A 13,267-nucleotide genomic window follows, 5' to 3' on the forward strand; every position below is an offset into this window, starting at 1 on the left:
TCTGTGTCCGGAGCATCTATGAAAATACAGAGAACATAAAAATGAGTGGTTCTTTGCTGTAACTTATGTATTTGGCTTATAGACGCAACAAGTTTTACTCGATGCTGCACAGCGGTCGTCTAACGAGTACGTTTTGGCGTTTCATACGTATTCAATAAGACAACTAGACTGTGCTCAACATAAGATCTCTCCTTAAAACTTTTATTTCATATATATGTGGCTCGTACCTGCAGCAAACAAGTGGTTCAGAGAGATTCCTGTGTTCTGAGTAACCATGCTTCTTAGTTTATTACCAAAATACATACAATAGGGCACACCACCAATACCTTGAAAGGTAGTAATACGATATGATAACTGAACCATGCGCATTGAAACGTAAGGAAGCACAGGGTACGCATTCTCGCCCACGTTTTCACCGAATATCGGGAAACGTGTTGCAGCGCAAGGTGTTTCTGCTGTCGGTCGCGTTGGTTCATTGAGACGACCTCCTAATTTTTCTGAACTCCAACTTCAAACTTGTACGCGCAGAAAGAGCTCAAATTACCGGTTCTACGCGGTATAAGCGTCACAAGAGCGCAGCTCTACTTTCACCGACGAAGTGACACTTCAGTGAGGGTTCCCGTTTTCTGCGAGCCGCGCGCGTCAGCATCCGCCGAGGTGGCCGTAGGGGGCGCTGATCGTCCAGGCGGTCCCAACTCCGAAGAGAGCATCCCCATCCTGCTGCGTGAACAAGCCACCGAAGCACCGCCGTCTCCGGTCCCCTACTCTGCTTCAGTTATCGCTGCTGCTCACCAAGCCAGTTGCCCCGTGTCGCATTACTCGGTTTTGCCGCTATAGCTTCTTGCTAAGGAGTGCAAGCTCGTAGGGACGGCCATGCGACGTGGAGTGTGGCCGAGCCTGACATTGCCCTTGCGGTCAACCTACACTAAGAAGTGGTGCCGGTGCCGGACGTGCGTTGACTTCCGTTTGTGCCCGATGTGCAATCGGCACTGTCGCGCTGAATTATGCGGACGTCGCAAAATTTCAAGATACCCCTGAATGCGGCTTGCCCGCGGGGCTTGTCATCTAGAGGTAAGTGAATATGATGTATACCTAGTGCATGAAATTTCTCCAGAGATTGGAGTTTGCTAAGCTTAGAGCACTTGCACGCACCGCATCGAAAAATAAACATCTTTTGTTTCCCTCTTGCTAACAAAAATACTTTTTTTATTTTATTAGCATGATATAAGATTTTAGCGCACATACGCAGCGCCAGTTACTCCTGGGATTGATAGTTTACAAATGGAAGTATGGGACTGTGGCAACAAGATTGAGAAAATTTATGCCTCTCATCTGAACACACGGACAATAAATATCAATGACGCGCTGTTAGACCCGCTTGAACTGTGGGTGTCGAAAACTGATGAAGGCACCACAGAACGCAATCAGAAACATGGTATAAAATCCGCACATGGTAATTATCATACTTAACAGAGCTTTTGCAATTGGCAGTTTTGTTCATCTTCCTACGAAAATTGTGTTCACTAAGTCGTTGATTCTTGTACCTTGCATCTCATCTCTATAGCTTGAGTGTGCTCTAAAAGAGGGATCAGTGTTTCTAATAAAGCCGTGGACGTGCCAGTGTCAGAACACACACACACGCACACACGCATGCGCGCACACTCACTCACACACACACACACACACACACACACACACACACACACACACACACACACACACACACACACACACACACACACACACACACACACACACACACACACACACACACACACACACACACACACACGCACGCACGCACGCACGCACGCACACACACACTGCGCTAAGGTAACTTAGCGCAACTTTGTGCACGTTTGCATGGTTTTCCTACCATATTGCAGCTTTATAGTGCCTGTCACCTAATCGAACGTTCATGTATGTTTTCTTTTTTTCAGTGAGAGTCGCTGTCGTGATCGCAGTCACTTGCGCACTGTGCCTTCTCCTAATACCTCGCCACGGGGGACTGAGGACAGTTCTAGAATCCGCGAAATACAAAAGCATCCACAACAATGTGTTCTCTATCCGTCACCGCTCCAACAGAAAGGATGACTATGCGACCTCGCGCAAAGTTGCACAAGAAGTGTCAACGGGAACAGCTCCTAAAAAATTCTTTGATGCGATCACACCATCCAACACGCACACCGCGAATGAACGCTTCGTTGTGAACACAGCCCAATGCAAGATCCCAAACTTGGATCCTTTCGACGCGTCGATAGTGGGGTTTGTGAACAAGCTGCCCCCCGTGGACTGTTCTTCAGATTTTCCAAACATCACATTTGCAAAGGTATGCGCAGTGACCTTTATATGGAGCGAACAACTATAAACCCTGCTGGTGTTTACGTTTTCTTAAGAAACCTGAATGCTTTGTTAAATTAAGACGCACGACTCATTAGCGGTATGACGCATGTGTTCCCTCCTGGAGCCCTCGTCAGTGTTTTTCACTGAATATCATTTTACAAAATGCTTCAAATGCTGGTTCCCGCGACAATGTTAAGCACAAATTTTCTTCGCGCTTTTTTTTTCTTTCTTTGTGCAGAGAGAAATTAGCAAGTTTTCTTAATGCTATCTTGCTGGTTTATTTCATACCGGTGCCGATTATGGAACGCGTTGTTCCTTATTCGCATTCCTGCCGTTGTGCCTTTCATTGCCTTATAGCAATGTCATCTTGATTCTGATAATCACGTCCTCGTGCCAGTAATAGGCTCCCATATTTGTCGCACTTGTACCCTGTCGCATATGAAAATGGCTGCCTTATTTTCTCTTTTGTGTCCTAGTCTTAAATATTAACACGCATAGCTGAACCCGTAGACAAGTTTATGCCGCTATATCCAGCATAATTCAAAACCATACTATTGAAACTATTATTAAAGAGTTATAGCCGTAATGTACGCTTGTATATTGAGCGATTTGTAGGATTCTTGCAGATATTGGGTTTCTAGTAAAAAAATATGTCTTACGTAAAGAATTATGTTCGACATGTTGTGGTAATTGTCTCGTCAGAACAAATCGCTCAAGTGGTAATCACGCAGAATGATTCTGCTAGTGAATAAATACAACCCAAACAATTGGCCATGATCATCGCAGGTCTTTCTGGCCACTGAACTCTTTTTCTTATTCATTTTATTCTAGGATAAACGGATATACATGAATGCCGCTATCTTACCGCGAGTACTTCGACAGCACACTCTGGAAAAGTTTCGTTGCTGCTACCGGCCCTTCTTCAGGAGTCTGAAGCCCCAAAGTGACGATGACATTGTGTGAGCACTTCAATCCACTAATACATATTTGCTGTCTGCTTCGAAATGCAAGAGTTCTAGTCGGCTGATGCAAGTAAGGGCCTCCCTGAAATGAATCAGCAATGTCCAATAAGGAATCAACAAAAAGTAATGATCTGCAAGATCTCTGAGTAACGTAAACAAGCGTTAAATATGAACAATGAATTGGATGCAACTTAAAACAATAAGTACAGCTCTGCTGATAACAGCAAAAGAACACTCATTAAAAGCGGTGAGAAATGAGTACAGTTGACACGATCGGCTGATAATTAAAAATTACGAATCGCCATAAAAATTGCAGTTCTAGAAGCACATAAATGTAGCTACATTCTTGTTAAAGGCGCAGGTTCTCGAAACAACTTGCCGTGGCCTTAGGAGGAAAAAATCCATGGCACAACTTTTTTGTTTATGAGAACAGTAAATTGGACAGGTTGTCGTCGCAATAAATGTAAACTTTCTTGTGCTTGGCAGGTTTCAAGTTGAATGCATACCCCTCCAAGACGGAGCTAAGGTACCTTACGAATTCGTGAAAGTGGAATGCTACAACGGAGATGCTCTGTTCTACGTCAACTACCACGCTTTCGTTTACCCCAAGAAATCGTACCAGCGTCGATTCAAGGAACTTTACGAACCGGAACACCCTGGGTACCAGTATAGTGTCCTCATAATCGGGGTCGACGGAGTCTCGCGTTTGAACGCTCACCGCCAATTTCCGGAAACCCTTCGATACCTCAAGCAACGCATGAGTGCCGTCGAAATGTTCGGCTACACCAAGGTGGGCGACAACACATTTCCCAACCTCGTACCACTACTGACGGGTCTCAGAGAGAAGGAGTTGGCTTTCGGAGTCTGGACCGAAGACGAGCACCTCGACAGTCTCCCCATGCTGTGGAAGTCCTTCGCCTCCAAGGGCTGGAGCACGCTCTATGCCGAAGACAATCCGACGCTCTCGACCTTCAACTACGTCAAGCAAGGCTTTCTTGTTCAGCCTACGGATTACTACTTCAGGCCTTTTTTGAGCGCGTGCGAACGAGAGGTCGGTCACCGAAAACCCCTCAACTGCTACCATTGCGTAGGTGCCCAGTCCGAAACTGAAGTCGTGCTTGATTGGCTTCGTTCATACAAGGAACTGATGCTCAGGTGGCCTTCGTTCGCTTTTGTCTGGATTAATAGCGCCACTCACGACGATTTCAACGGCGGATCAACGGTGGACTACCTTTACAGGTTTGCAGTTTTAGACAAATACAGATGCGAAGGTAGGCAAGGCGAGCTTGGCGATTTGTAAAGCTTGCATTTCGAGCGCTGCTGAAAAACACACACTGACAGTAGAGATTGTGTCATCGCTTTAGCATGCAACTTACTGATAATACTATATTTTTATCAGCAATAGATTTAGGCTTTGTTTTCGGTATGTTATTTCTCCATCCTTTTTTCTGTTCTTCGTCTAGTGATATTTATTCTAAATATTTTTCAACTAATATTTATGTTTATAGACAGCACTGGGTTCTTCTATTCTTTTAGTCTGTGTATTTTGTGATCTGCTATAAAAGGTGCACACTAGGCAGCGAAGGCAGTAAAACTGTAGGCGTCCTTGGACATAATGCTTTTAAAAACCTTACTACAGCCAGCAATGAATTTGCCGAGCTCAATAAATTATGGTCAAATATCACTTGTGATCATAACTTCGCTCTCAGCCAGAGTTACTTAAATTATGGGGTTTTACGAGCCAAAACCACTTTCTGATTAAGAGGCACGCCTTAGTGGCGGACTCCGGAAATTTCCACCACCTGGAGTTCTTTAACGTGCACCTAAATCTAAGTACACGGATGTTTTCGCATTTCGCCCCCACCGAAATGCGGCCGCCGTGGCCGGGATTCGATCCCGCGACCTCGTGCTTAGCAGCCCAACACCATAGCCACTAAGCAACCACGGCGTGTAGCCAGAGTTACTTAATTCGCACTTCCTGGATAGTTTCAAATAATATTAAAATAAAAGAAATAATTAACGTAACCATTGCCGGATTACGAGCGCACAAAGCAGAAGTCCCCGACTGGACAGTTTGTAAGCGTATTATCATTTTGCTAAAAACCTTGCCAGGGAAACAAATTAACCATTTCAATGATAAGCCGCTTCCCTGCCTTCTCTTATTGAACTTTGTAATTGGGTCCTCTAAACGGAAGATGTCTTTATCCTATAACTCGTTAGAGCAGGTGCCACTGCATCTTAATGTTGGAAATATTGGAGAGGTATAGCGCGTCTAGTATTCTGGTGAACGCTAGTGGATTGGGCGTTGTACCGGATGAGCGGAGTCGCAAACGTGAAAGGCCTGCGCGGTGCAGCCAGATGATTCTGGTGTTTGACATGCCAAACCCCAGAGGATTCTGGGGTTCGACGTGCCAAAATCACGGTGTGATAATGAAGCACGCGTAGTGGGGGACTCCTGTTTAATTTTGACCACCAGGGAATATTTAACGTGCCCCCAATGCACAGGACATGGGCGTTTTTGCATTTCGCCCCCCATCGAAATGCGGTCGCGGTGGCAGGTATCTGATTCCGCGACCTCGTGCTTATCAGCGCAACACCATATCCGCTGAACTACTGCGGCGGGTGTAGTGACGCAGACGTCAACCAGATAAATGCATCTGATATTGCTGTAAGCAAATTTATTTTACTTTGCTGATGGTGTACATTTTTTGGCAGCAACGTGATTGCGCCGCTGCCGGAAGTCTACACCAGCAGTGAAGTAGAATACGCTCAGTTACTGCATTATTAGCTGTGTTTGTATGGTTGACCTCTCAGCTATGCGGTGGCTGGCACCATGCAGGACGCTTGCGCCTCCGTTTATCCAGTAAAACGTACAGTCCGCTTGCGTTTACGAGAATACCGGACACGCTAAACCTCTCTGCTAACGAATTTGGCTAACAAATAGCGAAGAAAAAATACTAACGATAAGCTTTTTCAATATGGTCACGGTGGATATGCTTTTACGTATTTTTCTCGAAAAATTCGGTTATGCCAGTAGAAAGTGTGCTTTGTAGAGAGGTAGTAACAAGTAGCGACAGCTACGACCACTGCACGATCTATCATGGAAGTAACCAAACGGCTGCCACGAATAGCAGGGAAAACTTTTATCGCAGGAAGTTTTCTAACCTAAATAGGCGTCGTAAGTGCTGCGTAACTATCATCGTGTTTAAACGTCGATATCTCCCAACTGTTTCAGGTCTTTCTTCGAAACTCTTCACCGGGGTGCCTACCTGCACAACACAATCGTGCTCTTCATGAGCGACCATGGGTTTCGCTGGAGTCCTATAAGAGCGACTCACGCCGGGATGCTCGAGGACAGACTTCCCTCTCTGTTCATTAGCTTTCCCCCGACGTTCAGACGCCATCACCCGGACATAATGAGGAACGTTCACGTCAACGCCAGGCGGCTAACGACACCGTTCGACCTGCACACCACGCTAGCGAGTCTGGGAAACTTCGACGGCAAGCCGAGGCCCCTGGACCTGGACGACTACCCAGACCATCTTCACTCAGCCGTGCTGGAAAGGGCAGTCAACCTCTTCAGCGAAGTTCCGAGCAACAGGACTTGCGATGAGGCCGGCATCGATGGGCAGTGGTGCGGGTGCCGAGAGAGTGCAGCCGAAGATCCTAAAAGCGAAGCAGTGGCCCGAGTCGCGTCGGTATTGATTGACGGCATTAACCTGTTAACTGCACCTCACAGGAACCGGTGCGCGCACCTCAAGCTCGCGGCTGTGAAAAGCGCTCGTGTATACCTCCGAGACTCGGCTGCCGCCTCGCTCGACTATGTGTTACACGTGGAGACGGCGCCAGGGGGCGCGATATTTGAGGGCACCGTGCGAACGTATAACAACGGGAATCCTTCTGAGGTACTTGGGGACGTGTCGAGATTAAACTTGTACAAAGGCACGGCGGACTGCATGGAAATGGCACACCTAAAGAAGTTTTGTTCTTGTACCCCGCTGCTTAAGGAACCACCAAAATTAAATAGTATTAGATAAAAATTTCAAAAGCCATTCCACTCTGTGAAGGAGGATGACCAGCGGAGCTGTATATATGGTGATAAAGATGTTGATAATAAATCTGTTGATTGGAAATGAGACATATACCCCGCAATGAATTTCGTTTTTATGGCTTTTTTGTATTATTAAATTGCACACTCGGTGCTTTTTAACCTTCTTTTGTGTGCTTTTTGGGTTTATTATTTGGTCCACGAGGTAACTACAGCTTTATGATAGCTACGATATACGGCCAGTGGCTCTGTGGCGACACTAGAAAGGTTCTTGGCCAATGTGAGGTCAATACACGACCAATGACGCGTCGTGGGCACACTGATCTTTGTGTAATACTGTATGCCAAACTTTTTCAAGAGAAACGCCACGAATCACTTTCCGTCTGGCTGAGCCATGTCTATTTAGAAATCACCCCCAATTACGATGCTAGTGGAGGTGGTAGGGGTGATCCAGCCAAAGGTGCATGTGGCACGATCTTCGTCCGTAGTACGTTCCCCCCGCTGTCACCGCAAACATCCCCGATTCTATTCCCGACGACGTTCTTCGTAGGCACGCTGTTCTGCCACAGTCCTCACCGCATGCGACCCACCCATTGCACGGATGGAGGGGACTGAGATAAGGTAACGTGGTTTGGCTATAGAGCCCGTGACGCTAAACCACAATTCATAGAAAACAGTGTGGATTCCAGTATTACTTTTTTATTAGGATATTTTTTTATCACAATCCGTTTTGACATTTCTCGCAATTAAATGCAGCTGGGGAATACCCGGCGATGTGCTTTTGCTTTATGCTTTAGTTCTTTTAGCTCTGGGGTGGCCACCATCATTTTTGCCTCCGCTCACAAACCACCGGAGCTAAGCGTATAACTCCGCTAAAAAACAAAGACGACGTACCTCTTACGGGCGAACCTGGCAATTAAATATAACGGTGCTCGAAATAAAAGCTCCGCTCGTTAATAATGTATGACGAACTCTAGAGAAACACGGCTAATATTTACCTGATGTTCATTCTGTACATTTCGGACGTACGGACAATTTCACTTTTTGCACATTCATTTTGTGCCGCTGCTTTCAGTTTAGTGTATTTGCGCTGGCAGAACTTGCGGACTACAGTTTCGACGAACTCCTGGATAGAAATAATGTTTAACTTTCGTATGTCGATCTCGTATGTATAAGTGGAGCTCTTTCCGACATCAGGGCGGTGCTTAGAAAAACCATATAAAGCATAGTTAGGGGCACACTCGTCTCAGGTACTGATGCATGCAGATTTATCAGTGCACATTGTGGGAATAAAGCTTGTCGGGATAAGCGCACGAGCATCGTTTTAATTCCTAACGTGACAATAGATATTATGACCTTGCATAACATGCCTTGCATATCGCAGAACGAGAGGAAATACTTTAAATATCTGCTGTACATGTAAACTGTTCCAAGGAGAGGAATAAAATAAGTTTAAAAATAACAGCGGTGTCGCCAGTCACATGTGGTGAGAATGTTAGCGCCTAGTGCTTTCTTTAGTGCCCTGTAGCGATTGTCAACCCTGCCTTGCACATTGGTCTGTGCGCATCAACCGTCTGCTCAAGAAGGCATCCTGTGGTATATAGGAAGAATGGTCAGTCAATAAAAAGAAACTGTGTACGAGCACATAAGGCTTTCCACATGAATGCGAACATGTCTAGCAAGCTTTTATATTTGTTTGTTTTTTGCGTGAACACTGCGGGGGAGGGGGGAGATTTCGCGGCTGCGTTACGGCTCCCGATAATACCAACGCACTAAACGTAACGTCCGGTAATTTGCATGCGCCCTTCTTGGATAATAATAATAATAATAATAATAATAATAATAATAATAATAATAATAATAATAATAATAATAATAATAATAATAATAATAATAATAATAATAATAATAATAATAATAATAATAATAATAATACTTTATTCCACAAAGTTACAAAGAAAGCAGCGTACATATGCGCAACACAAGCCACGGGCAGTAAGTCAGCTTGTGACCAGCTTCTGGGCAGTCAGTGCTACAACATACTCATTCACGGCATGTTCACCGCAACCAGCACAGTTACTGTAAGTGATACGCGCCATTCTTGGTCCCTCTCCGTAGAATGCAGTACCTTCCCACACGGCTCGCCAATGAGTCTCGTGGAAGGTAGTAAATCTGAAGAGCATGCCTGCTTCCATGTTCGTTTCAACACTGTTTCGAGCGAAGATTCCAGCCAGTGACATGGCGAATGTGCCAAGAACGTTGACGCTGCGGCATCCGATCACTCAGGAATGGGAACGCTTTTACCAGCTTTACGAACATTCATACTGCGGCGTTTTGAAATCACAGCGGTGTCCCCGTCATTTGTGCCCTGTTCCCTAGTTCAAATAGTGCGCCGCGATGGACCCCTACCCAGACATTTAACAAGGGTCTACCTCCTTAGTTCACTTAATATCACGCTCATTATGGGCAGCAACACGAGAGCCCATTGCCCAAAGGCACCGCCATCGACCGGCGGTGCGGACATACGCAAACTTTGTATAGTAAATGCAAATAATTGGAACGGCGTCCCAGCCTTGCATAGGCTCATCATTCACTTTCCAAACTTGTATCGCGGATGAACTTTAGGAGCAGCTGAAGCTGAATATCCCTCCTGAATATCCAATGTCATCGCGGGAACAAAATGTCACTTGCATTTGTGTTTGGTGCCGTCTTGCGCATGAGTCCCCCTATTCATTTCTTACTTTCTGCTTCAAATTCAGGTCACTTTAATATATAATGTTCGAAGCCACCAAAAGCTTGACACTGCACACACGAGGAGGATGGGTCAAGTCCCGTCTTGCAACGGCAAGCTGGAGTTTGCTCTGACCGTGTGCTTATGCGATAAAGGAAAGCGGTATCAGTTCTATTTAGTCCTTTAATTATACAAGGTTGATGAGGCAGAGAACACAACGAGCGGAAGTGTCCTAATGTGGCCTTCTTTAAGTCTCTTTTTGTATCTTGTGCAGCCTTGTTCATGGGCTCGAATTACATCGCTTAGCGCGCCCCTTCTTCACTCCTGCTTGGGCCCGACCAGGTCCGGCAATATCACCAAACAAACAAACAAACAAACAAACAAACAAACAAACAAACAAACAAACAAACAAACAAACAAACAAACAAACAAGCAAGCAAGCAAACAAACAAACAAACAATTTGGAGGACGCTGAATCTTCGTTTTAAGAGTGGCACGCGATAGCCTTCAAAGGTTCCTGCGTGCTTCTCACGCTTCCCGGCTATTGCAGCTTATCTAACCGTAATGCTTACCGGAAATAGCTGGCGGCGAACGCTACGCATGAAGGCGAGCTTTCTTGTAGAAAGGTGGCGTCTTTCGTGTCGTTCCCGGAGATAGCGGACAGCCATCCCCCCCCCCCCCCCCCCAAAAAAAAAAATAAACAACAACAACATAATTTTCAGGTTTCTGTTATTGTTTCGCACTTTTAATATTTAAGTGTGAGCGGATTTAACATAAAAGTCATGCATGCGATGTCAGTGTTTTGTCTCATAACGTTTGTTTGTGGGCTGTCATTCTCAAAATTCCGAGGAATAACTTTGTCAAGGATTTAAGACGAGACATGAGCAGCTTTAGTGATAGAATGGTGCGGCAATATAGCCCGCATATACCTCATGTCATATGACAAGGCGTGGTATAAACATATACCGAAACGTATACGGCAGTTTTCGCTCACGGACGACTCCGCCGCCGACGATACCAGGATCGGATTTCCTGCGGCACAGGGCCCTTAACGGTATCGCGTTAAAAGAACAAAGGATTTCACTCCTCCAGCTGATGGCTATGGTGCTTTCCCATGACAAGCAGTAGAAGGCAGAAGGCTGCTCCGGCTCCACCATGGAAGTGATTGAGCGTTAACTTTGACGATACAACTGACGATACTAACGATATATACGTCTACTTCACTTTATTGTTCTTACTCACAAACTCGCTAGTCATGGCTCTAGGAGCCCTCTAACCATTTGCTCGTGATCCCCTCATGCACCGTCGGGCGGGACAGCAAGACAACTGCGGTCGCGATGGCCACCGTTGGTCTTGCACCTTGAACATCCATGTTATTGCTCTTGCAGTGAAATCGAAGCGAGCACACTTAAATTAACCTATGTAGTGCAACCCGGCCTGTGCTATACATTTGCCCGACATTTCGCAGTCGCTTCCTCAACATCCAATTACGAATAAATTAGGCCCGTATGCACGTAACTTATCTTAACCAAGAGCGTTTTTAAATAGTCATTCATTCAGCTTTCATTAAAAACTACGGCCGCGATCGAACACTTCGAGAGCGGCCGTGTGAGAACTGACCGCGACTTTTCGCGTCTAACCACTTTTGAGGGCTGATCTGCAAGATAGTGCAGCCTGACACCGTGATAAAAACCGCAGTACTGTATCACCTTGCGTTGGTGCCGGTAGTATCATAGTGGTGTCATGCGGTGGTACGGTGATCAGGAGAGCGCACTCGGATTCTATCCTCGTGACAGCTGTCGTCGAAACACTGTCATTGAGGCTCTGCGCCTCTAACCGAAGACGCTACATGGGGCTCCAAACTAGTCCTTCAGGAGGTGGCACTCAAAGTACGGGTCGGCCCTAGCGCACGGGGGAAACACGGTGATAAAGGGACTCCACCCACGACAGACAGTACAACGTAGTGCCACAAATACTATACTCGCGGACAACTTCCTGGGGCAATAAAGGTAAAGCTACGGAGGCAAAGCTCGAACAACTCAGAGCCCTTCTGAAGAAGAGGCCTGCGTTTTCATCTACGTTAGTTTAAGCTGGGGAACAGAAAACATAAACACCTAATTAGAAAGAGTTAAATAACACTAAAACACACACTGAATGTAAAAGTTTACTTATTTTGTCGCGTTTCTCTTCCGCGTCTAGCTGGAGAAACACAAAACCGTACACGTGAGGCTGCGTCGATTCAGCGTCTTTTCCGAGCAACCAAAAGCACTGTCAAATCCTGGCGGACTACTTGGCGCCGTAACACATGTGCAGCATCCACGTGCCCTAGCTTTCCCTTCATTGCATAGAAAGTTGTCCGCGACTATAAGCACCTAAAAAAACATGCTAAAACCATTCTTGGATAGCAATCGGAGTCAGGTTATTACAATATGATTTCTCATTCTCTGGCATTCGAGCATCCAACCTACATAACCGCGACTGATGTGATAATGGGTCAACAGCCGCGGCGATGGCCAGTTTGTGACATTCGCGCCATAAATTCGCGCCATGTTGCGAAGTGATGCAACGTTCAACAGCTTGCATTAAAAAAAAAAGCTGCACAAGCCATGCATGGTGACTACATTGTGTACGCGAATGCAATGGCAGTTATGCGCTACGGTGCGTTAAGACACGATTAATAATATTGTACACATTTATTGTGGCAGACATTATATGTTATGTGGGAGGTCTGACATACATAACCGAAGGAAAACATTTTATAATTGGGATACTACCTCCAAATGCGACCGTTAAAACTATCTTTTTAACAATAGGACCTTTCTTTTTGTGTGCGTGAGCAATTTTGGCTGTTGGTGCTTATACACACCCCGCTTTTCTAGTCGTTCCTAGTGTAGTGAAGTATAATGCATTGGACTATTGCCCATGTCTCCATGTACACGAGAAACGTTTCTTCGTGTACGTGAGAAAAGTGACCATTCCCTCATATTTGTTATGGTAAAAATTTGCGAGCAGGACTCAACCAAGACCACTATCCAAGTATGCTGAAAGCATTATTTTGAGACGAAAACAAGCTCGGAGAAATTTTAAAGCAATCTTTTTCAATTAGGAACGCCGCGAATCAGGTTAGCCCATATTTTAATCTGCACTACCTCCGGAATCGGCCCACATGTAAACATGTCGCAC

General features: G+C 45.7%; 2 protein-coding genes across 2 annotated transcripts in view; both read left to right on the forward strand.

Annotated features, from left to right (window-relative positions):
* The window catches only part of LOC142579299 (cell adhesion molecule Dscam1-like), a 118,369-nt gene that overhangs the window by 85,920 nt on the left and 19,182 nt on the right, over positions 1-13,267 (forward strand). The window lies entirely within an intron of this gene.
* Positions 690-7,987, forward strand: LOC142579300 (uncharacterized). The gene is made up of 5 exons (XM_075689348.1): positions 690-1,071; positions 1,941-2,329; positions 3,175-3,302; positions 3,792-4,544; positions 6,541-7,987. The coding sequence occupies exons 1-5, from the start codon at positions 1,005-1,007 to the stop codon at positions 7,340-7,342; spliced, it is 2,139 nt and encodes a 712-aa protein (XP_075545463.1). The 5' UTR covers positions 690-1,004; the 3' UTR covers positions 7,343-7,987.

Source organism: Dermacentor variabilis, chromosome 4 (genome assembly GCF_050947875.1).
Source record: "Dermacentor variabilis isolate Ectoservices chromosome 4, ASM5094787v1, whole genome shotgun sequence".
NCBI classification, from domain to species: Eukaryota; Metazoa; Arthropoda; class Arachnida; order Ixodida; family Ixodidae; genus Dermacentor; species Dermacentor variabilis.